The 23,924-nt window shown below is 48.1% G+C and overlaps 5 protein-coding genes across 5 annotated transcripts; 1 reads left to right on the plus strand and 4 right to left on the minus strand.

Annotated features, from left to right (window-relative positions):
• The first annotated feature begins 1,976 nt into the window (after nucleotides 1–1,976).
• Nucleotides 1,977–3,689, plus strand: LOC123185922 (UPF0481 protein At3g47200-like). Its single transcript, XM_044597730.1, has one exon. The coding sequence runs from the start codon at nucleotides 2,090–2,092 to the stop codon at nucleotides 3,581–3,583; it is 1,494 nt and encodes a 497-aa protein (XP_044453665.1). The 5' UTR covers nucleotides 1,977–2,089; the 3' UTR covers nucleotides 3,584–3,689.
• Nucleotides 3,690–7,810: 4,121 nt separating this feature from the next.
• Nucleotides 7,811–9,469, minus strand: LOC123185923 (cytosolic sulfotransferase 8-like). The gene is made up of 2 exons (XM_044597731.1): nucleotides 8,928–9,469; nucleotides 7,811–8,330 (listed from the first exon to the last, which is right to left on the minus strand). Exons 1-2 carry the CDS (start codon nucleotides 9,467–9,469, stop codon nucleotides 7,811–7,813), a joined length of 1,062 nt encoding a protein of 353 aa, XP_044453666.1.
• A 4,057-nt stretch (nucleotides 9,470–13,526) lies between these two features.
• Nucleotides 13,527–15,249, minus strand: LOC123185924 (UPF0481 protein At3g47200-like). The gene has a single exon (XM_044597732.1). The coding sequence runs from the start codon at nucleotides 15,112–15,114 to the stop codon at nucleotides 13,639–13,641; it is 1,476 nt and encodes a 491-aa protein (XP_044453667.1). The 5' UTR covers nucleotides 15,115–15,249; the 3' UTR covers nucleotides 13,527–13,638.
• A 4,244-nt stretch (nucleotides 15,250–19,493) lies between these two features.
• LOC123185925 (uncharacterized) lies at nucleotides 19,494–20,038 on the minus strand. Its single transcript, XM_044597733.1, has one exon. It carries the CDS (start codon nucleotides 19,931–19,933, stop codon nucleotides 19,724–19,726), a length of 210 nt encoding a protein of 69 aa, XP_044453668.1. The 5' UTR covers nucleotides 19,934–20,038; the 3' UTR covers nucleotides 19,494–19,723.
• Nucleotides 20,039–22,871: 2,833 nt separating this feature from the next.
• LOC123185926 (uncharacterized) lies at nucleotides 22,872–23,350 on the minus strand. The gene has a single exon (XM_044597734.1). The coding sequence runs from the start codon at nucleotides 23,293–23,295 to the stop codon at nucleotides 23,086–23,088; it is 210 nt and encodes a 69-aa protein (XP_044453669.1). The 5' UTR covers nucleotides 23,296–23,350; the 3' UTR covers nucleotides 22,872–23,085.
• Nucleotides 23,351–23,924: the final 574 nt, after the last annotated feature.

Genomic DNA, 23,924 nt, shown 5'->3' on the forward strand with positions numbered 1-23,924 from the left:
TCGTTGTGTGTGGTTCATCATTCCGTGAAAGCTACAAGAATACAAGTGATGTCTCGTACTTTACAATAATTGGTGGATGTAGCCACAAAGGTATGTTTTGAAGACTTTCCTCAGATGGATATCACACCAAACAGAACACAAAGCATGTCTATGATCTGACATAATGGAGATCTGATCGATGTATCTGAAGGTGTTGGTGTCTACATTTCTCTAAAACTGAAAAACTGGGACAATATGTTTGATGCCTTGAAGATATCAAAAGATATTCTTGATTCCTAATCAATTATTTTTGGTGGATCTAATGGTACTAGAATATGGAACCTTGGGTCACAATATCTTAATTTCATTTTCTCGTGGTATAAATAGATCTTTCTCTATGTCTAGAGATTGAACAATCATGAAAGTTATAGATTGATAACCCTTTCCCATAACGAATTCCTTCAATATATTATGCATATAGACAACACGATGTACCATAATACATGAGTAAAGGCGCTCGAATTTTAGATAAAGAAAATTTTGCTTTTACTTACATCCTTCATCTCAAATTTCGTAGATGATTACGTCCTTCATCAATGTCTTATGTGTTGCCAATAATGTTATAATCATCAACATACACTAATGAAATGTGGTGTCGCAATGGTTTTTTTTTTATGAACACGTATGCGCAATCATCATCATTGGAGTAATCCATTTGTATAAGGAACTCAATAAGTTGATTGTATCAAATTTGTTTTGGCTGTTGTAAGTCATGTAGTGACTTACTTAGTTTACACAATCCATGCTGCATTTTTATATTGGAGTCAGAATTAGGATTCCCATGAGAAATCTATGTAATACTAGTTGATGTTTAAACACTAAAAAGAAGCTCTTTTCTAGAATCTTCCTAATGTTGTTACAACCAGACAAGGGCAAGGCTTCATCACCTTCATGCAAATTGCTTCAACATGTGACACATCTTTTGTTGCATAGACTTTTGTACTAGATTTGTGTTCCATACTTCCATGGTATTTTGAAGGTCTACATATGTAATACTTTTTTTGACAGAAGTCTCATATGATAGAGATCCCAGCTGCTCATGAACCGTTATAGGTGCAGGCCAAGCCTTGGTCCAAGCCGCCTCAAGGCATGGACTGCCCTCTCGATAGCCGTCACATTTGTGGATGAAATAGGGGAGGCCAGTGCTGACATGATACTAAGGAAACCCAACGGATCAATTATTTTCTCAGCATATAGATATCTATTTGATTGCAAGGATGTCCTAGAAGCTGAAATAAGTACAATCTTAGAAGGACTGTCTTTGAGTTTAAAATTTTACCTTTCCGTAAAACAGCCAGTGCGTGTCTACATGCTTATATCTTAATTTGTGTGTTCATGCATGATTTGTTAGGCGTACTTTTTCGTAAAAAATATCTTTTTCGTTTCTACATGCTTATATCTTTGTGTGTGCATGCTGATTGGTTAGGCGTACACTGTTATAACCACGTCGGCCTCCAAAGAGCCTATTCACGGCGGTTTGCATGTTGCTCTCGCTCTGGCCACTTTCCTATAGTATTGTACTCCTAATACCTTAATCATCGAAAAGTTGAAAGGTTCCTCCAGTCTGTCGCATGTTGAAGAAGTTGAAAAGGTTCCTCTGTTATGCAACATGCATATATGTTAGTAATATATATTATGTTTGCCTTGATGAGGCAAGCATGTGACGGCAGGCTGCGTGTTTTGTCCTGATCGAACATGTGTCTAGCAATTAGCAATGGCATCCGCCGTCCGGCGGATCGTCAATTCTGTGTTTTTTTTTTCATTTATGTACGGTTGAGTTAATTTTGAACGAGAGTAGGAAATAATTAGGACAGAGAGAAAGCTACTCGAGGCCAGCAGCTGGTCTATAAAGATAAGCGGCATATCATTGATGTAGTTTTGCTTATCAACTCCTTTCTTCTCTTTCCAGTCTCTGCTAGCTAGGACATTTGTTTTGTGCTACATGTCTCTCAGATTCTCCCACGATACCAGTACCAGCAGTGTACGTAGTTTTTGTAGTTAGCACTTAGCAGTAGCAATAGCAAGCATCCAGATCTCTTAGCTTGCTAACATGGAGGCACCTTGCGACTATCAGCTGGCCGTGGCTGATTACTGGGACGGGAAGCCGGCCATGGAACCAACCGTCTGGGTTCCTGGCCTCTCTTTGCAGATGACAGTTGCTGCTCCGGCAAGCAACAGTGATCTCGTCGTCACCTCCAGCGGACGGCAGCAGCTGAAGCAGGTTGATGAATACGACCACTATGCGGTTCAAGTGTTCGAGCGAGCAGCAGAATCACTCAAGTCGAGAGTGGAGGAGATGGACACGAAGATGCACCTGTTCCCGCCAAGCATGGGAGACCTCGCCGACGAGTACGCCGCCCCCAAGGTGGTGTCCATCGGCCCCTACCACCACGGCCGGACCCCGGCGCTCCAGGAGATGGAGAGCGTCAAGCACGCGGCGGCCTGCCACTTCGTCAAGGCCACGGGCCGCCCCATCCAGGAGGTGTACTGGGCGGTCTGCACCGTCGCAGAGGAGGCCCGCGCCCACTACGACGCCGGCAAGCTGCGGGGCCTCGGCGACGACGACTTCAAGCCGATGATGTTCCTCGACGGCTGCTTCCTGCTGCAGTACATGCAGTTTTGGTGCCGAGAGAGCGGCGGCGACGAGGACCCGGACATGGATCCGTCGCTTTACAACGCTTTCAGCTCCATCGACCGCCCCATCCTGAGTGACGTGGTGCTGCTCGAGAACCAGCTGCCATGGGTGGTGATTGACGCGCTCTTGAGCTTCTTGCCCCAGCCTGGCCTGGACATGGAGACGCTCATCGGGCGCGTGAAGCAGACTCTGCAGACCCGCCAGGTTCGTTATTTCGATGCTCCCACGTTGGACTACACACCGCCGCATCTCCTTGGCCTCCTACGCCACCACATCGTAGGAAGCAACGACACCAAGAAGTCCGAGCCGGAACTGTCTGAAAGAGCCAAGGAATTGTCCGTTTCCGTGAGCGCCATGGAGCTTGCAGAGATCGGCATCGAGATCACAGCCACCAAAGCTACACGAGAGGGCGCAGAGCTAAGGAATATGGGCGTCCGTAGATCGGCGTACCTCACCGGCGAGCTCTTCTTGGCGCCACTGTCCCTCAACGACGCGAACGCGACCTTCCTGGTCAACATGGCGGCTCTGGAGCAATGCACGACCCCAGACTTTTTTGGGGAGGACGAGGAGAAGTCCGCCGTGTGCTCCTACCTCTGCCTCCTGGGCATGGTGACGGACAGCGAGGAAGACGTGCAGCAGCTTCGGAAGAAGGGCATCTTGCAGGGAGGAGCAGGGCTGAGCAACAAGGACGCGCTCGACTTGCTTAACAAGCTCGAGAACCGGCTGCGGCCCGGAACCCACTATCTGAGCACCATGATCCTCATCCAGAACTACAAGACTGATAGGTGGAAGCGGATCCAGTTTCACAAGTTTCATTACAACCACCGCAAAGCCATCTTCTTGACGTTTTCCGGCATTGCTGGATTTGCCAGTTTCCTCGGGACGCTCAAGTCTCTCAATCTCAAGTAATTCTTGCTCTAGTTCCAACTGCTGAATATTTAGCTATGGTGCTAAATATTTCCTTTATGTATTTTGCGCCCATCTTGTAAACAATATTTGTATCGGTTTTGCTAAACATGAGGTGCCTGAATTTCTTGGTGGCGCCAGTCACTTTTTGCAAAGCGCAATGTGAGGCCGGAGATGGGGATGGCGTGAGGAGCACCTGCGACAAGCGCCGGCCATGGCGAGGCCGGGAGGTAGGGGGGGGGGGTGCGGAGGAGTCGTCGGAGTTGTTCATCGGGGCGGGGCTTATAGAGGGATGGCCAGGGTGGCGGCTAGTATGGCGGTGGGAAGAGGTCGAGGGGAGGACGGGGTGGCAAGGCGGCGATAACCATCGGCCGCGAGGTGTGGAGTCAGGCGGTTAGGGCTGGGTAGGCCACAGGGAAGGAGGAGGAACCGTCTTGGGGGAAGGGGGGGGGGAGATGCAGGAGAAAAAGATAAAGAGTTGGCGGCGCGCTCCTAGCCATTGGATGCTGATCGGATGGTCCATAGAGAAAATGACTCTGCAGATGTTTTTTCGGATACATGACCTATAGATGGCCCCAATTTGTATTCGTCAATGCGAAGGGCTCTGATATAACTCCCTTGTGAGCCAAATTTATGGTAGTAGTTATTGCATATCGCTTGAGTAGCAAAAAACAACAACAACAACAAGTGTGATTGTTTCATTCATATATACGGAGGTCTCCATAATATCTAAGGGCTCGTAATGTTCCAAGATTGGTGGAGAGAGTTGGTAGCTCACTTCCCTTTCCAGTTAATTCTTTTAACAATTACTCCTCCGTCCCAAAATAAGTGTCTCAACTTGAGACACTTGTTTTGAGATGGAGGGAGTATGATTTTTGTATCAAATTCAAAACAACAACAACAACTAATTGAGAGGATATGGTAGTATATGGTTAGTGGTAACTGCATGCATATACCTTAGCCTTACCACTAATTAGTGGTGACTGGTGAGAGCTAGTAGCACTGCCACCAACCATGCATGTGGCTACCACGTACGCAATAGGCTATATATTTTTACATTAGACCATCAGGGCGAAGCGTACATGAGGTCGTAAACTAATTGAGCAACGCTAGGTGTTAAGGTTAGTCTCTGCTGGCACAGCCGAGCCATGCAACAAGACAGCTCATTGCATTTGAACAAGTGTAACCGATGGTCCGCACTACGCACACGACAAGCAACGTGATCTATAACGTTGTTAAACACTTCCTCGTTGGTGGGGTGCTTGTGTCTGAGTTAATCAGCATTCGATCGAGCTGAAATGGATATGTGCTTCGTGTTTTTTTTTCCTTAGCTTTCCAGCAAAGCTGAGCCAGCAGTATGGCAAGAAAAAGGCACAGGCGTTATGCACGTTGGGCTGTATGCATTCTCTTTTCTGTGACACATGGTGGTCTAAGATAAATCCCCAATGTCAGCTCAAGAGGGAGACATGGACGGTCATCTCGCTGGTGGCCTGGATGTTGTGGAAGCACATGAATGATATTGTGTTTAATAGAACTTCACCATCCGCCGAGGAAGTGCTCAAGAAGATCGACCTCGAGGAACAAAGCTGGAGAGCAGCCGGGCTACTGAGAGGAACAGGGTCGCTTCCTGTTAGAGTAGATTGGGAGGCTAGTGGCGAGTAGTTCGCATGTTGTGTGGGTGTGTTAGCTTTTCATAGCCGTGGAAAATTGTAATCAACAATGTGCCTTCACAGTACTCTTCTATGATCTTGATACGTCAATCATATCCTTGAAAAAAAATCATAGTGGCATTAAGATGAAATGCTTATTCATAGTCCGAAAATTTAGGGTCTAGGCAACGACTATGTCATACGTAACACGGTGAGACCGGATGGGAGTGGTTCGATGAGCCTGAGTTTCACTTAAGGTTTTGGATAGTGGAATGTTAGAGTTTGAATGAGGCTTTTGGAGCTTTTTTTTGCGGGGGAAAGGAAACTTTTCATTACTCAAGGAGGCTTCTCAGCCGCACAAAGGTTTATAATAAAGTTCATCCCAGAGTACAACCACACTGTGGTGCGTGGGGTGCTTCGGCCATACACGGCCAGCTCATGGCTAACTTTATTCTGTGATCGTCTACAATGACTAAATAAGATCTCCCTCTCCGCCGACGTGGCTAGGCTCCATATCTCCTCCACGAGAGTACGATGCTGCGATCGATCCGCCACATGTGTTGTGAGCATACGTACCGCTTCAACACTATCCAGCTCCACCAAAATGGGCAGGCTAGTCCGATGCACCGCCAGGTCTAATCTCTAAGCACTCGAGTAGTGAGTCCATGATAACAATCTCATCCCCTTTTAATAGTATTGGCATACCTACGGGCTTAATGTGATTTTGGATCACTTAAACATGAAATGAAGTCTTGAGGCATTGACCAACACTTTTCGTTAGCATCTTGAAAGGTCCCATTTCACATCCCCAAGTTGTGCCTAGGTTGAATTTATGCTGAAATATAATCAAGGAAAATATTAATCCAACAATATGTACGTTGACATGAATTACCAAAACCACCCAGAGAGTGGATGTGCTTTCAGCCACCACCACGGCCATGACCATGCCAAGTAGCCCTTGCCCGTTCTTCAATTCCTACCAGCTACATGCTCCCTAGGTAGCCGCCTAGCTTTCCCCTTCCTCGCATCCAGCAGTTCCAAACCAATGGTGTGCATTCTCGAACGAACGACGCCATCGTATAGCCACATCGAGGCCCCCTGAGTAACCGAGCTGCCACTCACCTTTTCCCCTCACCAGGAGCACCAGGGACACCCCACAAACTCTGCCCCTCTTCTAAATTTGCCAGAGACGCAACCCAACCCCTCCCCACCCCCTCGTCACTCCATCATAGACGAGCTCTTGGCAACCATAGCTTTGTTGTGGCATATCATCTTCGACGAACAGATCCTCCATAAGCTTCCTTGCATGCCCCAAGTACAGCGCATCCCTCCTCCCGCGTTGCCATGCCTATGTTCGTTGTTGGCAAGGACGGCTGCACAGCCTCAAGTCATCGTTGTCAGCCACTCTTTGACAAGGTAGGGGAACATCGTCGTCAGTCGGTCAATGTGCACTGGAATGCCATCTTGCAGCTCGTGTCTAGGCTGTTGGTGGCAAACTCCACGGCAGCGAGGGAAGGTGCGACATGGACTCAACATGTGATGCAGCGTCTGCACGTTTGCATGTACGCTGTTTGATGAAATGCCTCTTGAGAGTGGGGAAGAAAAGAATAGAGGAGAGAGATAACCGCTGCCACATGGCAGGTTTTCCACCAACCAGGCTTTGGACGAAACCTACGTGGTTTTGAGACTTGAGAGACCAAATGTCACACAAATATTTTTGAATGATCAGTTGTATACTTTTGGTAAACTTAAGGGACGTTAAACATACTTTTCTTTTAAAATATTATATGTAGTTTTGGCTTCTCGTGCTTTGCATCTCGCATGTGCAAACATTGCAGGCATAGAGGAAATGGCATCATCATGTATTATAAAAAAAGACATATCGCAAACAGTCCACTCCAAAAACTCGGCCTAGCACATCGCACAAGGTAGTACACATGGACAGAGGCAGAAAATTTATTCGAAGGGGCCAATGGAGCATGTAAAACGTTGGAAGGGGGTCATCCATACAAATTCATAGATCAATCTACATATTGTGTAGGGGTGTTTCCAGAAAAGAAGATCAGCATGCGGGAGCCATGGCCCCAGTCCTGCTCTCTCCCTCACTTGTAGTAGTAGTAGTATCAGGACAATATTTAGATTTTCAGATTGGACGACTCCTAGAGCTCTGCAATATTTCGCAAAAGAGTCCCTTAGGAGTTTGAAAATTTTGCATAGGTCTAGTAGATCTAACAGCTTCCAAATGTCATCCGATCTGAGAATCTAACGGCCCAGGAGGCTGTATCACGGTAACACCTCGGCACAAGTAGTGCCAGATATTCTCCCTAGTAGTACCTTAGCAACCATGTGCGACTAATGAATCACAAAGTTCAGCCCGCAAACGTATCATGAAATATTTAGAAAAAAAATGTAATTAATTAGTGTCGTAATAAATGATAAAATAAAACACAAAATAAACATAAATTCAAACTGCACATGCCCACAGCTGAATTAGTCGGCGCGAGACATTTCATGCGGGTAGAACAACAAAACAATAATCAGGGGGAGAAACTAAGTGGAGTAAATGCCAAATCTAGATGTGTCATATTCCACCCCGACCGTTTGAAGAGCCAAAAGACAGCCCCGACCCACGGAGCTTGTCCTCAACAATGTCGTCCAAGCGCCGCGCCATCTCTCGCGTCATATGGTTCACCCAGTCTCCGATCACCCCTTTCCTGAAGTTGGCTTCATGCGGGTACTTGTAAAACAGTCCGGAGGCGCCTGTCTTGTTCGCTTCTAGACCTTTCATCGTCTCAATGCTACACAGCTTGACGATGTCTGCCGGAAGCCCGGCCGCCTCGTCGGCAGCTGAGAACGGCACCCCGAGGAACCGCGCCAGCTTGATGACATTGTCAACCGGATTGAGCAGAATCTCCTCGTACCTCAGGAAGAAGACCCTCTCCGGTGTGGCTTTGCTTGCCCTCCAGTAACCGAGAACGTGGTCCCACATGGGGCCATCTGTGGTCTTGCCCTCGCATACACTCTCAAACAGAGCAGAGAACTCGCATGGGTGAATGGTATTGCCAAAGTGCCACATGGACACCAGCATATCCTTGGGCTCCCTGCACGTGGCCGTTTAATCAAATCATTTCCATCTGCTCTGCCAACCAACTAAGGTCGTTTACAATTTTGGCAGAGTCAATGTCTCAACCTCCCTGGTTTTCAATATTGTGTCATTCTAGAATATATGCTGGGCTAGAAGTTTAGATTTCACCATCACTAAAGGGTGTCATCTACGAAGACTACTGTACATATTAATGGATCTATCATATTGGGTAATTTCATAAACGTATATGACTTTGCTTAATTAAAAGAGATTAAATATTTTTTAGAAATTGGTGATCAAATTTATAGAAATTACAAACAAACTAAAATCACAATGTGACAGCAAAAATTTCGGATCTACTAGCATGTTCATGTAAGAAATTAAATAAGGGTCAAAATATGTTTGTTGAAGGCTAAATTAACTACTTAGCATTAAAATATCTACTTCCTCCGTTTCAAATTACTCATCGTAAAAATGAATGTATCTAGAACTAAAATACATCTGATATATACATACCTGCGACAAGTAATTCGGAACGAAGGGAGTAGATGACTATTTTGAGACGGAGGGAGTACTTAGGAACTGAAGGAAATGGTAGCTGTTCCTGAGATACCTGCAGATGTAGACGATCTTGGCGTTGGGGTTGTCGGCAACGGAGGCGGGCAGCAGGGAGTGTTGGATGTGCGTGTTCATGAGTCTAGGCGACGGCAGCGCCTCCAGCTTGGTGTCGTGCCCTGCGCTGAACAGATCGTCAATGAAGGGGACGCATTCGTGTGGGTTGAGGCGCAGGAGCGGGTGGTCGGCGGCGGAGGGCGGGTACGCCGCCCGAGCCATGATGGCGAAGGACATGGCCTTGAGCCACGTGGTGCCGCACTTGGGCGGGCTCGCGAGGAGCACGTCGCCGGGGCGCAGGGTGAAGCGCCGCTGGAAAGAGAGGACACCGGGCATCCTCTCGTGGATCACCCAAGCGCCCTGGTATTGGTGGTGCACGAAGCGGCCATGGAGAGCGATGGTCGGCAAGGTGGAGATGATGTGCCCGCACTCTTCGGGCGGGGTGATCCGGTCGTCCTCTTCGCCGCCTACGACATCGTTGAACGGGACGGGACCTACGAGGCAGCAAGATGCGCTTGGATGAGTAGGAGTGGCCATGGCCATGTGGGCGATGCGTCGGTTTCTCTGGTGAGCTGACGACGATGGCGTTCTTTATTCCTTAAAAAAAGGCTCCACTTAACGGCCGGATCAGCGTTTCCGACCGCGAAAACATGTGGTCGACCCATCGTGGACTGTTTTGGCTATCTTTTACTCCTTCCGTCTTATAATATAGTGCTTTTATATTATGAAACGAAGGAAGTACGTTCCATAAGAGGTAATGGATGAATTCATAAGTATGAATACTCATCGTCTATAGTTATCTGCTCTTGAGTAGAAGATTGTTCGTGTTGAAACTTGATACCCAACCTTAGAGCATCTAGCCGCCACCCAAACATCCGCGGACGCGGTCGGGCACCAAAGCAAATCATAGTTCAATAAACTGGACATGTCAAAATGAAATCAATGTCCGAGCGTGCTGGATAGCCTCGGATCATTGTTCTGGTGCGTGCTCCGAGCGGAATGTGTTCTGCTCCAGGCGGATTGCGTCCTGCTATGTCTGCATCCGGGCTACCTCCTCCGCCTGCATCCATGCTGCCTCCTCCGCCTACATCCGGGCCGCTGCCGCCCTCGCCGCCTCGTACTCCCTACGGTCGTTGATCTTCTTCTTGCCCGCAAGCCACTTCTTCGCATGCTCATCCAAGAGGGTTTCGTCCGCCAACATGATCCTAGCAACTTCCGCGTCCCGTGCGAGTTGCAACCTCTCCTTCCCAAGCTCTATGTCGCCAAATATCTTGGCCTTCTAGAGTTCCCATTTGATCGCCACTTGTTGCTTCTCCAACTCGATCGTCTTCCTATCAATTTCGAGCTTCTTCTATGCCCTTTTCGGGTCCCACTCCATCCTTTCCTTTTGCGAATCCAACATGAGCTTGTACCTCCCCTCCTTCTTATTCTCCCTCACCGAAAAAATGCCCGTCTATGTGGACGACATTTTGGTAGCCACGGCATCACAGGCGGCATGTGCCTTCTCCCACTTGTTTCTCATGACTTGGTGGTTATCCTTTGGCACGGTGGCTTTTCCATTCGTCATGACAACATCGTCCTATTCATCGTCCGACCCAATTAATTGGTTGGAGCTTGAGCCATCATTCCTCTTTTTGCCGTACTTGAGGTCGGCCACAAGTTCGTTCCACTTGGGCTTGCCATTCAATATGACCCAACAATGGGTAAAAGCAAATGGCTTCTTCTCCACCTCATGATACAAAGTGGCCACCACCACCGTCTAGAAAACAACATATGTATGAGCATGAAAATACAAACACAAAAAGCATATGCAAATGATGACAAGATAAAGCAATTGAGCTTATGTAAGTTGCGACCCATCCCACTTTGGGGGCGTTTGGTCACTTGTGAGTAGTACCCGATGTACTTGCTCACTTCCCCTTGAATGATCCCTCAAAGATGTTGGAGAGGTGTTGTCTTCTTCTTCTTGCTTGGAGGGGCATCGGATGTTGTACCAAATTCAAAAGCGGTGGTGGCCGCGAATTCGTACTCCATTTCGGTCGGATATTTTTTATCATTGATCATGCTCGACAAGAACGCCTCCTGCATAATTATGGTTTGCAAGCATTCATCATGTACGAAATGAACTAATGGTCTATGCAAAAATCTGATTAGACAGGAGCAAAGAAGACGCACCAACTCTTCTTCGGTCATTCTGTTGAACAGGTCGAGGGTAGCCCGGGCACTGCCGGTACCTGTGCTCATCCGCGCCTGAACAAGCTGCGGCGAGTCACACACGTCGACCGTCAGCATCTGCATGAGCGGAAAACACTCCGGAATGGACCAGCCGGCCGTCGAATCCTCCTTTGTCCCTATGGGGTCGGACGGCGTAATTCACGTCGGCGCTTGGATGGAAGGGGTGTAAGGGGTGTAGGGATCCGGGCACGCCGGAGGAGACAGCTAGTCCACCATGTCCGAACCTCCCTGCGACGTCGCCGCCGCCTCCCTCTCTTGCTGCCAGTGCCGCCACAACTTCCGAGCGACGTTCTCCGCCTTGCAAGTCACAGCCGACGAAGTGACCCCGCTGACGGACGAGGCAAACCGCGTCTCCGTCGCGGCGGTGTGGGTCGGGCTGGACGACATCTCCGGCGATGGATCGGGACCGGTGGTGAGGATTGGGAGCAAGGGTGGAGGACGGCTAGGGTCCGAGCACAGGAAATGTTGGAGGGCGGCGGAAGGAGGAGGAAGGGTTTAATGGATTTGATGCAATTTAGGTTGGGATCGGGCTGGCGGGTCCTGCGTGGCGGGCGTGTCCGGGCATGCCCGGGCATCCCCATATTTGGGCTGGATATGGTGGGTGTCATTCAGCCCGGGCGTTTGAGGCCCGTTTAAGAAGCCCGTCTAGATCAAAAAATCCTGACCGGACGGTGACCGGATGGCCCGTCCAGGTGTATGAGGCGGGTTTGAGGCAGACGGCTGTAAATGCTCTTATAACCAATGTGCCCGCCACATACCCTCTGTGTCTTTATTTACTTCACATACATTTAGGCTTGTCGCCATCAACCTTACAAGTTACAACCAACCTTACAACCCACCTATGTAATTAGAATGGAATGGATTTACGTAGCGTGTCTGCTAAAAATCACTCGACTGAGATTAAGGGTGTGTTCGGAGGCTCTCCAGCTACATGCTTCACAAATTTCTGGAAGGGAGCTGAGCCAAACGAGTTTGGGCCAAGAAGCTAGAAGCGAGAAGCTCAACCAGCCGCTAGTGTAAAAACGTGAAGCACCAAAAGCCCAGCTCCACCGATTGGAAAAGGAGAAGTTCACCCAAATTACACACAGCTGCCACCGCCAAGTGAGGGCAGATCGAACCGGTACGCTCGCTGGAACATATCGCTCGATCGAATCGGTACCATGTGCTCCTTCTCTCGCCGAAAACCAAGACGGGCTGCCTCCAACCGGCCCATTATGGCGTTAAGGCAAGCCACCCTTGCTGCCAGCCCATAGTGGCGACAGGAGAAGCCAGCGATCGCTGCCGAACGGAGTTGTCTCGCTGCGTGAAGTGAGAAGCTGGGATGGGAAGCTAGAATCGTGGAGTTTGTGGAGTTGGGAGGAGATCTGAACAGGCCCTAAGTCTCAGTCGACCATGCAGCATTTTATGCCTTCGGTTGCAACATTTTTCCTACCGGTTGCAACATTTGTCTTGCCGGTTGTAGCATGCCGCCCCCATCGGTTGTAGTACGTCATATCATCGGTTGCAACATTCTTCATTGGCGGTTGTAGCATTTCTGTTAGAATGGTTGTAGCATTTATTGTTTTTCCTTTTAATACCGTCACATCATTTTTCATCGTCGTTTGTAGCATCCAGCCGTGCCGCTTGTAGCAAAAAAAAAACCACGCTAACGTCACTCGACTAAGACTTCGTTGAATATTAGTCGACTGAGTTTTAGACATACCTTTTACATGAGCTTCGTAGAACTATTACATAGGTGTAGCATTTTGGACTTCCGGGGTCATAGGTGCGCATGTGCGCTTGACGGCAATTCGGTCACGCTCCACTCTGCCTTTGTCCTGCCGGTTCTCCCATTCCAAAAGAAAAAGAAAAAAGAAAAAAGAAACCTGCTGGTTCTCCTGTTTGATGGATTCTTTTTACTTTGGAACACACCACACGTACAAGTTCACCTACGTGAAGGGCTCGAACCTTACCAGCGCAAAAACTAGTATGACAAACCGAAAAAGGCAGTGAATCAATCTGCGGTTGGATGATTAAGAGAACAGTGGTCTTCCCTGCCCATCAGAGTTCATGTTTCAGACTTGACATTTGTGTTTGTATATATTTTTTAGATTTATTCCAGAGGAGACATTCCCACCGACTACGAAGGCGTCTGTAGCGACTTCCTCATTCTCAAGATGATGTGACGGACAGTCTTTCATAGGTGTTCATAGAGATAGAGTGTGTGTTCGTGCGTTTATAGGGATGAGTGCATGTACGTATGTATGAACGTCTGCATCTGTATTGTGTTAAAAAAACCAAAAATGCAAAATGTGCAAAATTTAATAAACAAGGTAGAGATCAACCAACGAATAAGTACAATGGAAAGGAAGAAAAACACCCGGAAAATAACCTACTAGTACTAGGGAGATGATGCAGAGCAAATTGGCGTGGCAAAGCGCCTGCTTCTAGCTACTACATAGTACCACAGTACAACGCAGGACTAGAGGCGTAGCCAGCTAGCTCTTACTTGAGTTGAGAGACTTGAGCGCCCCGAGGAAGCTGGCAAGTCCAGCAATGCCGGACAACGTCAAGATGATGGCTTTACGATAGTTGTAATGGAACTTGTGAAACTTGATCCGTCTCGGCCTCTTCTTCCTGTAGTTCTCGATGAGCACCATGGTCCTCATATAGTGGGTTCCGGGTCGCAGCCGGTTCTCCACCCTGTTGAGCAGTTCCAGCGCGTCCTTGTTGCTCAGCCCTGCACCTCCCAGCAAGATACCCTTCTTCCGCAGCTGCTGCACGTCCTCCTCGCTGTCCGTCACCATGCCCAGGAGGCAGAGGTAGGAGCACACAGCAGACTTCTCCTCGACCTCTACAGAAAAGTCTGGGGTCGTGCATAGCTCCAGAACCGCCATGTTGACGAGGAAGCTCGCGTTTGCATCGTCCAGGGACAGTGGCGCCAGCAAAAGCTCGCCGGTGAGGAGCGGCTTATCATTGACGCCCATTTCCTTCAGATCTGCCGTAGGCTTGGTGGCCGTGATCTCGATGCCGATCTCCGCAAGCTCCATGGCACTGACGGAAATCGATATCTTCTCTGCATTTTTATGAAGGTCGGGCTCGGCCGGCGTCTCGGTGGTGCTCCCTACGATGTAGTATCGCAGGAGCTCAAGAAGATGCAGCGGCGTGTAGCTGTCGTCCCATGCAAGAGGGCTGTTGTCTAGGAGCGGTACGGTGGGCTGCATAGTGGCCTTCCAATCCGTGGTGAACCGTACCAGGTCCGGGGGCGTCGGCATGAAGCGCATCAGCTCTTGGACCACCACCCATGGGAGCTGGTTCTCGAGCAGCGCGATGTCGTAGCTGATGCTGGTGCAGTTGGAGCTGAAAGCGTCCTTCAGCAGCGGATCCACCGCCTCGTCAACCCAATGCAGCAGGAAGCAGCCGTCGTAGAACATCATAGGGTTGAAGTCGTCGTCGCCGAAAGCCCGCACCTTGTCCTCGTCGTAGTGGCTGCGGGCCTCGTCCGCCACCGCGCACACCGCCCCGTACACCTCCTCCACCAAGCGGCCCGAGTCGTTGATGAAGTGCCAGGCGGCCACGTGCTTGGTGCTCTCCATCTGCCGGAGGGCCGGGGTCCGGCCGTGGTGGTAAGGGCCGATGGCCACCACCTTGGGGAAGGCGTACTTGGCCGCCAGATCCCCCATGCTTGGAGGGAACATGTGGATCTTCGTCTCCATCTTGTCACGTTCCTCCTGAAGTGATTGTGCTGCTTGCTTGAACACTTCAACCGCGTAGTGATGATCAATACTCTCCTCCTCAATCAGCTTCAGCTGCGGCCGTCCGGGAGAGCCATCCACCAGACCACTTTGGCTGGCAGTTGGCGCAACTGTCATCTCCAAAGGGACGCCGGGAACCCATACATTTGGATCCACGGCCGGCCTCCCCTCCCAATAATAATCAGCCACGGCCAGCTGATAGTCGTAAGGTGCTTCCATGTTTTAGCAAACTAAGAGTAACTACAAGATGGATGCTATTTCTAATAACAAAAATTACACTGCTGGTTTCAAAATAGAAACATGTACAAATGTCCTAGAAGAGACTGAAAAGAGAATACATGAGTTGAGAACCAAGATTACATCGGTTATCGTATGCATGCATGAGAAGATGTCGCTCCTCTTTATATAGACCAACCTATACGCCGACGGCCAAGGAAAAACACGCAGCCGGCCTTCACATGCATGACTCTCATCAACCAAGTAACCATAATGTATGCGTATTGCCATAACAGAGCTAGGGAGCTTTTCATCTTTCCTCAACATGCAACACAACCGGGAAGAACCTTTCAATTATTATTATTTTCATGATTATCTCATTATTAATATACTATTAGCCCTCGTAATGCCACTTGCAAAGTTGCTTCCAAAGAAATCAACGCCTCGACTCAAAGCGCTTTTATACCGGATGGCAACGCGTTATAGGTGCCAGGTCCGTCTCTGCTGGCACAGTTTAGCCAAGAACACAGCTCATTAATTAGTTATTAGATTTGAACACGTGTACTAGCAGACCGACGTTTCCACGAACTCCGCACACGATGAGGAGGAGCAACGTGATCTATAACTTTGTTAATCACTTCCTCCTTGGTGGGGTGCTTGCGCTGAGTTAATCGGCATTTGATCGAGCTGCAATGGATGTATAATTCGTAACTTTTTTTCTTAACTTTCCAACAAAGCTGGGATGAGATCGACCTCACCACGGTTCTTCAATCCTTCGGCGGGCAAACAAAGCAGTTCCCGATAAGGTACTTGGGGCTCCCCCTCGTCCTCGGTAGGATCCGTCTGGTCCATCTTCAGTTTATCCTGGACCGCATTAGGAGCAGACTCGCAGGATGGAAAGGAAAGATGCTCTCTATTGCTGGCCGCCGAGTCCTGGTCCGGTGTGTGCTCTCTGCCCTGCCAACCTTTGCCCTGACGGCCCTGAAGTTTCCATCCAAGCTGCTAAAGGAAATTGACAAAAGCAGGCGGCGTTTCCTTTGGGGAAAAGATCAAGAACTCTCTGGGGGGAAGCTGCAAGGTAAACTGGCACCGAGTCTGCTCCCCGATCGATCTGGGAGGGTTCGGAGTTCTGAACCTGCAAAAATTCGGCCGGGCGCTGCGCCTGCGTTGGTTATGGCAATCCTGACAGCACCCGACCAGTCCATGGGTAGGTGGGGAGACGCCTTGTGATGATCTGGATCAAACCCTTTTCAACGCTGCCACGGCGGTCACCATCGGCAACGGTCAGACAGCAAGGTTCTGGCACACCATCTGGCTCGGATCGGCGCCCCTAAAGATCAGTTACCCAGGTCTGTTTGCGCACTCGAGAAGAAAAAACAAAACGGTGGCCCAAGCAATTACTGGTGATCAATGGATCGCGGACTTCGCGCACGGCAACACCAGTGATCTGCTCATCGACGTTGTTTCCCTGCATCGACAGATCCAGCAGCAGCATGTGGCACTGCAAGTAGATATCCCTGACCGGGTCAGATGGAATTTTGAAGGCTCAGGCAAGTACACCGCTCACTCGGCATATGCTTTGCAGTTTCTGGGATCACCAACGAGTCAGCTCAAGAGCGCCATCTGGGACACTTGGGCACCGGCAAAGCTCAAAATCTTCGCTTAGCTTCTTCATCAAGATTGGCTGTGGTGCAACGATCGGCTTCAACGCAGAGGATGGAGCAACAGCTACTTCTGCCAATTCTGCCGCAAAAACCTGGAGAGTGCAGATCATCTGTTCTGGGAGTGCAGCATCACAAAGACCGTCTGGAACGACTTGGCATCTTGGCAGCACTGCCAGGCATGTCACCCAGCAACCTGGAGCAACTGCAACAGCTCGCTAGAGAGGATGACAACCATGATAGAAGCAACACAGCCAGCTTTCGGAAAGGGTCTAAAATCGCTATTAATGCTAGCTCTCTGGGAAGTCTAGCGAGAAAGAAACAATTGCACCTTCAGAGACAAGGAAACTGATGTTAGGGAGATTTTAAACGCAATCCGGCGCAACCTAAACCTCTGGCAACAGTGTGGCGGTCGATCCTTGCAGAGCCCCTTCGGGGACCCGCCCTGAGTAGTTAGTTAGCGGCTGTACCTTTGGCACTTCTTTTTCTCTCTTCTTCTTACATCCTTGATTCTCGGATCATCGCCTTTGTCATTTGTCCACCTGCTCCCTGCTTATGAATCAATGGAACCAGCCTTGAGCTGGATCCTTTCAAAAAAAAAAGCTGGGCCAGCAGTATGGCCTTTGATATATGACAAGATAAAAGCAACATCTTTATGCATGCTGAGTTGTGTGCCTTCCTTTGCGCGTTCGTAATTGTGAACTCATAGTGCATTTCACGCATTTGCGCACTCCGCCTCACGTTTGCACATGCATGCTGAGCCAAAGCGGCCCAACTAGTCTCTGTAAGAGAATTTGTTTGTGTAACTCCAACTTATTTTACAGCATAACTTTGCGTATGAAACCGTCCTTGCTAAGTATACTGCTGAGGATGTGAAGAGTACAGTTGCATAGGAGACCTTAAAGCTCCGGGCTTGGATGGGTTACACACATTTTTTATAAAAAATATTACTTCCTCTGTTCATTTTTATAAGACTTTGAAGACATTTCAGACAATGTGCAAAATATCCTATTTTGAGTTGTCTGAAATGACTTACAAAAGTGAACGAAGGGAGTAGTATAGTTTTAGAGATGAGATTGCACATGAGGTTCTTCATGCAATCTATTCGGGGGTGTTCTGAAGAGTGGATCGATGCAACTTTGGTGCTGACCCCGAAGATTGATACACGCCCACAACGATAGGACGAACCGCAACGGTAGGGGGCAATGTACTCGGCAGAGAGTAGCAAAGAGGCAAGAGGGTCGGAAGAGGCGCCCCACCGCCGCCAATAGCAACAGCGAGGGGGGCACATAGGAGGGGGTTGTAAGTAGTGGTTAAAACATCAAATGATGTTATTCGACATTGATGGCTACTAATATGACACTGACGATGTCTACTCGTTGTCGGCGTCCTCCTCCTCGTCTGAATCCTCAAGATCGTCGACGTAGTTGAAGCAGTGGTCCTCGGTCTCCTCCTTGGGGCGGCAGGCGAGGAGGACAAACTTCCGCTTCTCCTGCTTCACTTTATGATCCATGGTTACAATTCAAACAGTAAAAAATTCATGATCCAAGAGACATATGGAAATAGAGGCCTTATTTCACTACAGCGTGTTATCTATATTTGGTTCGAAAAAACAAGGAGTGATGTTTTTGGTTTTCTTAGTACGGAAGGAGATAAAGCAGTAAAAAAAATACTAATTAGTTTTGTTAACAAAAAAATTGGTAAAATCAAGATTGTGAGGAATAAAATCACGGACGATGATGTTATTTGTGTTCCATGTTTTGTCAACGTTCAAGACACTTACATTGCCACCGTAAGATTCATCCAAATTCATATGCTTCTCCTCATCAGGTTGGTTCACATTCAATGACGAGGATCCATTCTCGCTATTGCAATCATGGCCATCATAACTGGTCTCTTGCTCCGTCCATACACATTTAAACAAAGTCTCATATCACAACATCATCACAAATATAATCAGTTCATCAATCAAATTGCTTAACAGTAGATCGCACAAATTTACGCACTAAACTACTACCTACTTAGTAAATTAAGGAGTAATTTTTTTCATCTTATTTCAATGAGTAATATAATGTAAAGTCAAAACAAATTACAAACAAAAGACCTACGAGGCGTTCACGAGGTCCTAGCCTCGCCGACCTCGTCGACGCCGTCAGGGAGGGGAGAACCGTCAATGTTGGCTGGGGACGAAGGCGCCCAGGCGTGATGATGTTGGTCGGGGAGGAAGGCGACCACGACGCATTATGTTGGCCGGAGAAAAATGCGACCACGACGTGAAGATTCCGGGGTTGGCGGCGACCAGGGCGTGAGGGCGACAATGATGGCAAGAGTATTTGCCCGTCCGCCAGAGATTGCCGGAGAGGAAGGCGGTAGCTGGAACGATGATCACCATTAGGGTTTCACCTAGGGGCGGCGTGTTTTTTTTTTCAAAGTACCGACGCGGGCAGGCGTACGATGGTGGGCGGGTATGCTATAGCCATGTGCAATGACCATCCTGCCCTTTATAAGGTTTAGGGGGTTGTACCGAAGCGCGCCTCCTGTTTTAAACGGATGCGGGCGGTTTAAGGGTCAGCGTTGGAGATGCCCTTAGTACAAGCACTCATCAATGATTACAGCTGGGAAGTGTACCTACCCGCATATGCTTTCTATGATGAGATTCCTAAACAAACTTCAGTTTGCAATAGATCACAAAAAAGAAAGAGTTCAGTTTCTGATCAGGAGTGACTATGCTAATGAATGCTCAATTGCTAGTAAACCTCATGCTAAGAGACATCAAAGATCATACACCATCCATCAGAAGCAGTGTACTTGAAAACTCAAACTTTACATTCTTGACAAAGTAGCAAAGAAACTCCATCAACTAAATCACCCAATGAACATCATACTGCACGCCTGTGCCCCTCTACAAGCTAAATCAGGAGGCTTGAAAATGATAAGGAAGCAGCTGTTGGTCAACCAAGGAAGACTTGGACGCGGACGGCGAGGAGCAAGATGGTGATGAGGGCGAAGTAGATGACGGCGTGGATGAGCATGGAGGCGCCGCTGGTCTGGAAGCTGCCGAAGTCCACGATCCTGCCCTTGCCGGGGATCTGGAACAGCAGCCCCGGCGAGAGGAGGATGAATAGCGCCAGCCCGACGAACACCGGGGCCCAGTCCGCCATTGGCTACCTACCTCCTCTCTGATCGATACTCTTGATCTGTGATAGTAGGACCAGTGGAGAGTGGAAGGAGTGTGAGGCCACGAGGGGGTGAGGCCGTGTATATGTCGCCTTTAGGTGAGGAAATGACTGGGACACGAAGCAACTGGGGAGGTGGGTGGGTGGGAGGCACATGCTGATCTCATGTGATGGTGTGGATGGTTGATCATGGTGTGGGGGGGTTTCTCTAATGTGCTGCCAACGATATCGCACGAATGTTTGTGCGGCTTGTTACTTTGTTCCAAGTTTAGCTGCTGGTTATGTGATTCATGTACAAAGCTGGTCGTGTGACTAATCTGTCCTCGGACATGTTGCGACTTGTTGTGCCTATAAATATGATCTCCGTCCGGAATTAACCGTTGCTGAAGTGAGTGTTTGGTCGTGTGACTAATCTATACTCAGATATGTTGCCACTTGTTGTACCTATAAATATGATCTCCGTCCGGAATTAACCGTTCCTAATGAGTGTTTGGTCGTGTGACTAATCTATGCTCAGATATGTTGCGACATGTTGCAACTTTTTGCCTATAAATATGATCTCCGTCCGGAATTAACCATCGCTAAGATACACTCATTTTAGCGACGGTTAGTTCTGGACGGACGTAGTAATAATTTTTTGAAACCAATAGGTTGTTTGTTAATAATTCGAACGTGCATGTAGATCATCTTATGTATCAGCTCCTACTTTTGAAAGAGCTGATGTGAGTGAACGTGCATGTGTTTTTTTGGGTCTGGCTAACTTAGAGCATCTACAGCCGCAACCTGCAAATTTGGGCCTTCAAACGTTTGTGGACGTGCCCGCGGACAGTGACCGGACGGGCCTCAAATTCTACCATTTGCAACCACATATCTTATTTCCAAAATAGTTATTACATGTAGCGCTATGCGCGTCGATCATCATGTTCATCTTGGGCCGACGAGGCTGTCAAAACACACCAAAAATTGCTCGTACTTAAAATTTTCACATCCGTATTAGTCCCACTTTGCCGCGTGATGAGCTAGTCGACCGGCTTAAATAATCGGGTCGTCCAAAAGCGATAAGCTTCTGACATCATTGCATCTTTGTTAAGAAGATAGACTGTCACTATGAATCTTCTATGCTTATCACATAGAAGATTCATAGTCAGAGTCTATGTCCTTGACAATGGAAACATTAATGTCAGTACTGCTTTTTTTTAATCGCAGTGTGTCAATAAAACTCGATGAATAAAATAAAAAACTATTGTCATTGTAGGAGGGCTATCAACGTATATGAAAGAGACGAACTTGATACTCGATGAATAATCATCAGTTTATGAAATGCAATCTAGTGGCAAGCTATCTCGTTCACACAGTAAGAATTGATTGACCTATGCAACAACAGAGAAGCTTGCCACCATCTGCCGGTGCGGCTATTTAAGCCGGTCAGCGTCTGCCTCGCACGGTGATGTGGGACTAAAAAATTTGGGTGCACCGATGAGAGAGGAAGGAGCTTCAGTGGCTGCAGGTAGGACCGCAAATGCGCCCGGGCCACCCCATATTTGGACTGGATATAAGGGTGCCGGTCAGCCCGGATGTTTGAGGCCGATTTGAGGCGCCTGTCTGGGTCGGTTTTTTGTGACCGGTCAGTGACCTGGACGTCTGCCCGGGTGTTTGAGGCGGGTTTGAGGAGCCCGGTTGTACATGCTCTTTGGTAGAGCTGTTAACAAGGTGATTGAGATGATATATATGTTTGTCCCTTTATTTAGATTTGTTATCTAAACTACAATATTCTTTCCTATTGTTGTCTGTTAATCTTTTATTCTAATAGAAGTTCTAACTACATGGAAACCCATATTTTTATTTCTTTATTTGAGGAAATATTATATAGTTCGTCCGATCCATATTGTTTGTCTCTCAAACGGATGTATCTAGACTTATTTTAGTCCTAAATACATCTGTTTAAATGACAAGTAATATGGATCGGAATGAGCAAATTTTACTAGCTAATGAGTTTTAAAGATGTCCACTGTTTGCACCTAGCCCATTGTGTTAGAATTAATGGCTTGGCCCATGTGCATTTCCGGAAAATTCAAAGTAAATCCCAAAGGCCAATGAATAAATGGCAAGATATGGTGCAAATCTTTAGTCTCATACCACTAGTGAAGGTGATGTGAGACCACCTTATGTGGTGGGTTCTCCCTACCGCCAAATACACAGCGAAATCAAGTTAGAGTTTTTGCCTTCTCTTGATGTTTGCATCATGAACACTGGCGTGCACCGGCGAGCAGGAGAGCAGGTCTCGGGAACCTCTCGCCCTTGTAAACCTACACCATGAGAGGGCAAATTAGGTTTTCGTGAAGCGCTTCACGCGACTACTCGTGTTCTTCTGCACGTGTTGTCTACCTCCAAAGTCAGGCACTCTTGTGCGCCGTCATCACCAGCATCTACTTCGACCGGTCTTTGCCAACTTCCTCGTCGACAACATTGCCACTGCCATAGCCACCGCTACTTCATTTGCAACCGATCAGTATGTGTGTCGTGATCTATTGTTGCATATGCAATATTGTTGCTCATGTTGTTCTGCTCATATGGTATACTAGAGTTATGCATGCTAATAATTGTTTTAATCATGATTTATATTGTACAATTAATCATGAAATTGCCAAATTTCAACACATTATGTATTGTACTACCTGATGTTGTCTTGTCGTTTGCCTTCCGCACCAATCTATCATCAATAACTGAAACAACGAGTCTACAAGGTTTGAACTACATGGCATACCATACAATACCACACCAGATTCATTTATTTTTAATCGGAAATGTCGAACCGGACTGGGTGGCCGATGGCAGATGCAGAGAGTGGGTGCTCCGGATTGCAACACTGTAATATCAGTTAGGCACAAGTAACACAAACAATGTTGCAATATCAATTACGCCATTACAAGCAAGGATGCTTCTTGCATTTGACAACATACCGCTGCACAACAAGAAAAGGCCAAACAAAGCTATGACCGGGCCACGCCTGTTCCTCTAGTTGCTAGTAAACCTCGTGTTAAGAGACATCAAAGATCGCACACAGCGGATCATCACAAGTAGTAGTAGTGTACATGAAAATTGAAGCTATAGTTTCCGGCCGGCGTCTGCCATGCTGGTCAACCAAGGATGACGTGGACGCGGACGGCGAGGGTGAAGATGGAGATGAGGGCGAAGTAGATGACGGCGTGGAAGAGCACGGAGACGCCGCTGGTCTGCTTGTTACCGAACTCCAGGAACCTGTTCTTGCCGGGGACCTGGAAGAGCAGCCCCGGCGAGAGGAGCACGAAGAGCACCAGCGCGATGAACACCGGGGCCCAGTCCGCCATGTCTCCTCTCCGGCCGGCACACTTGCTCTGGGATCCTACGTATGAGCAGTGGAGAGTGGCAGTGGTAGGAGTGTGAGGCCACAAGGGGGTGTCACTGTGGGTGTATATAGGAGAGGGAATGGCTTGGACACAAGGCAATTGGGGACGTTGGTGCGTGTCATGTGATGGTGTGGATGGTTTCCTCTAATGTGAGTGTGACTGTGCTGGTACACATGTGCTGCCAGCGCACGCATGTTTGTGCGATTTGTTCCAAGTTTAGCTACCTGTCGTTCATGTACAAAGTTGGTGATCGTGACTAATATGTACTCGGATATGTTGCTACTTGTTGTGCAGCAATGGATGGTCAATTAGTAGTTTTTCATCTTAACTTCCCAACAAAGCTGTGCCGGTATGGCCTTTGATGTACTCTAATATGACAAGAAAAATCACAAGCTTTATGCATGTTGCCATGCTGGGGTGTGCATGCCTTCTCTTTTTGATGTAAACTCTGCATCAAGGAATGCATTTTCGTAACTGTGAACCCATACTGCACTCACGCCTTTGCACACTCGGCCTCACGTTTGGACATGCATGTTGAGTGGCATGCGCACCACTAGTCTACAAGATCAGTTTTCTTAACAGTTTTTTTT

The sequence above is a fragment of the Triticum aestivum genome, chromosome 2A, assembly GCF_018294505.1.
Source record: "Triticum aestivum cultivar Chinese Spring chromosome 2A, IWGSC CS RefSeq v2.1, whole genome shotgun sequence".
Lineage (NCBI taxonomy): Eukaryota > Viridiplantae > Streptophyta > Magnoliopsida > Poales > Poaceae > Triticum > Triticum aestivum.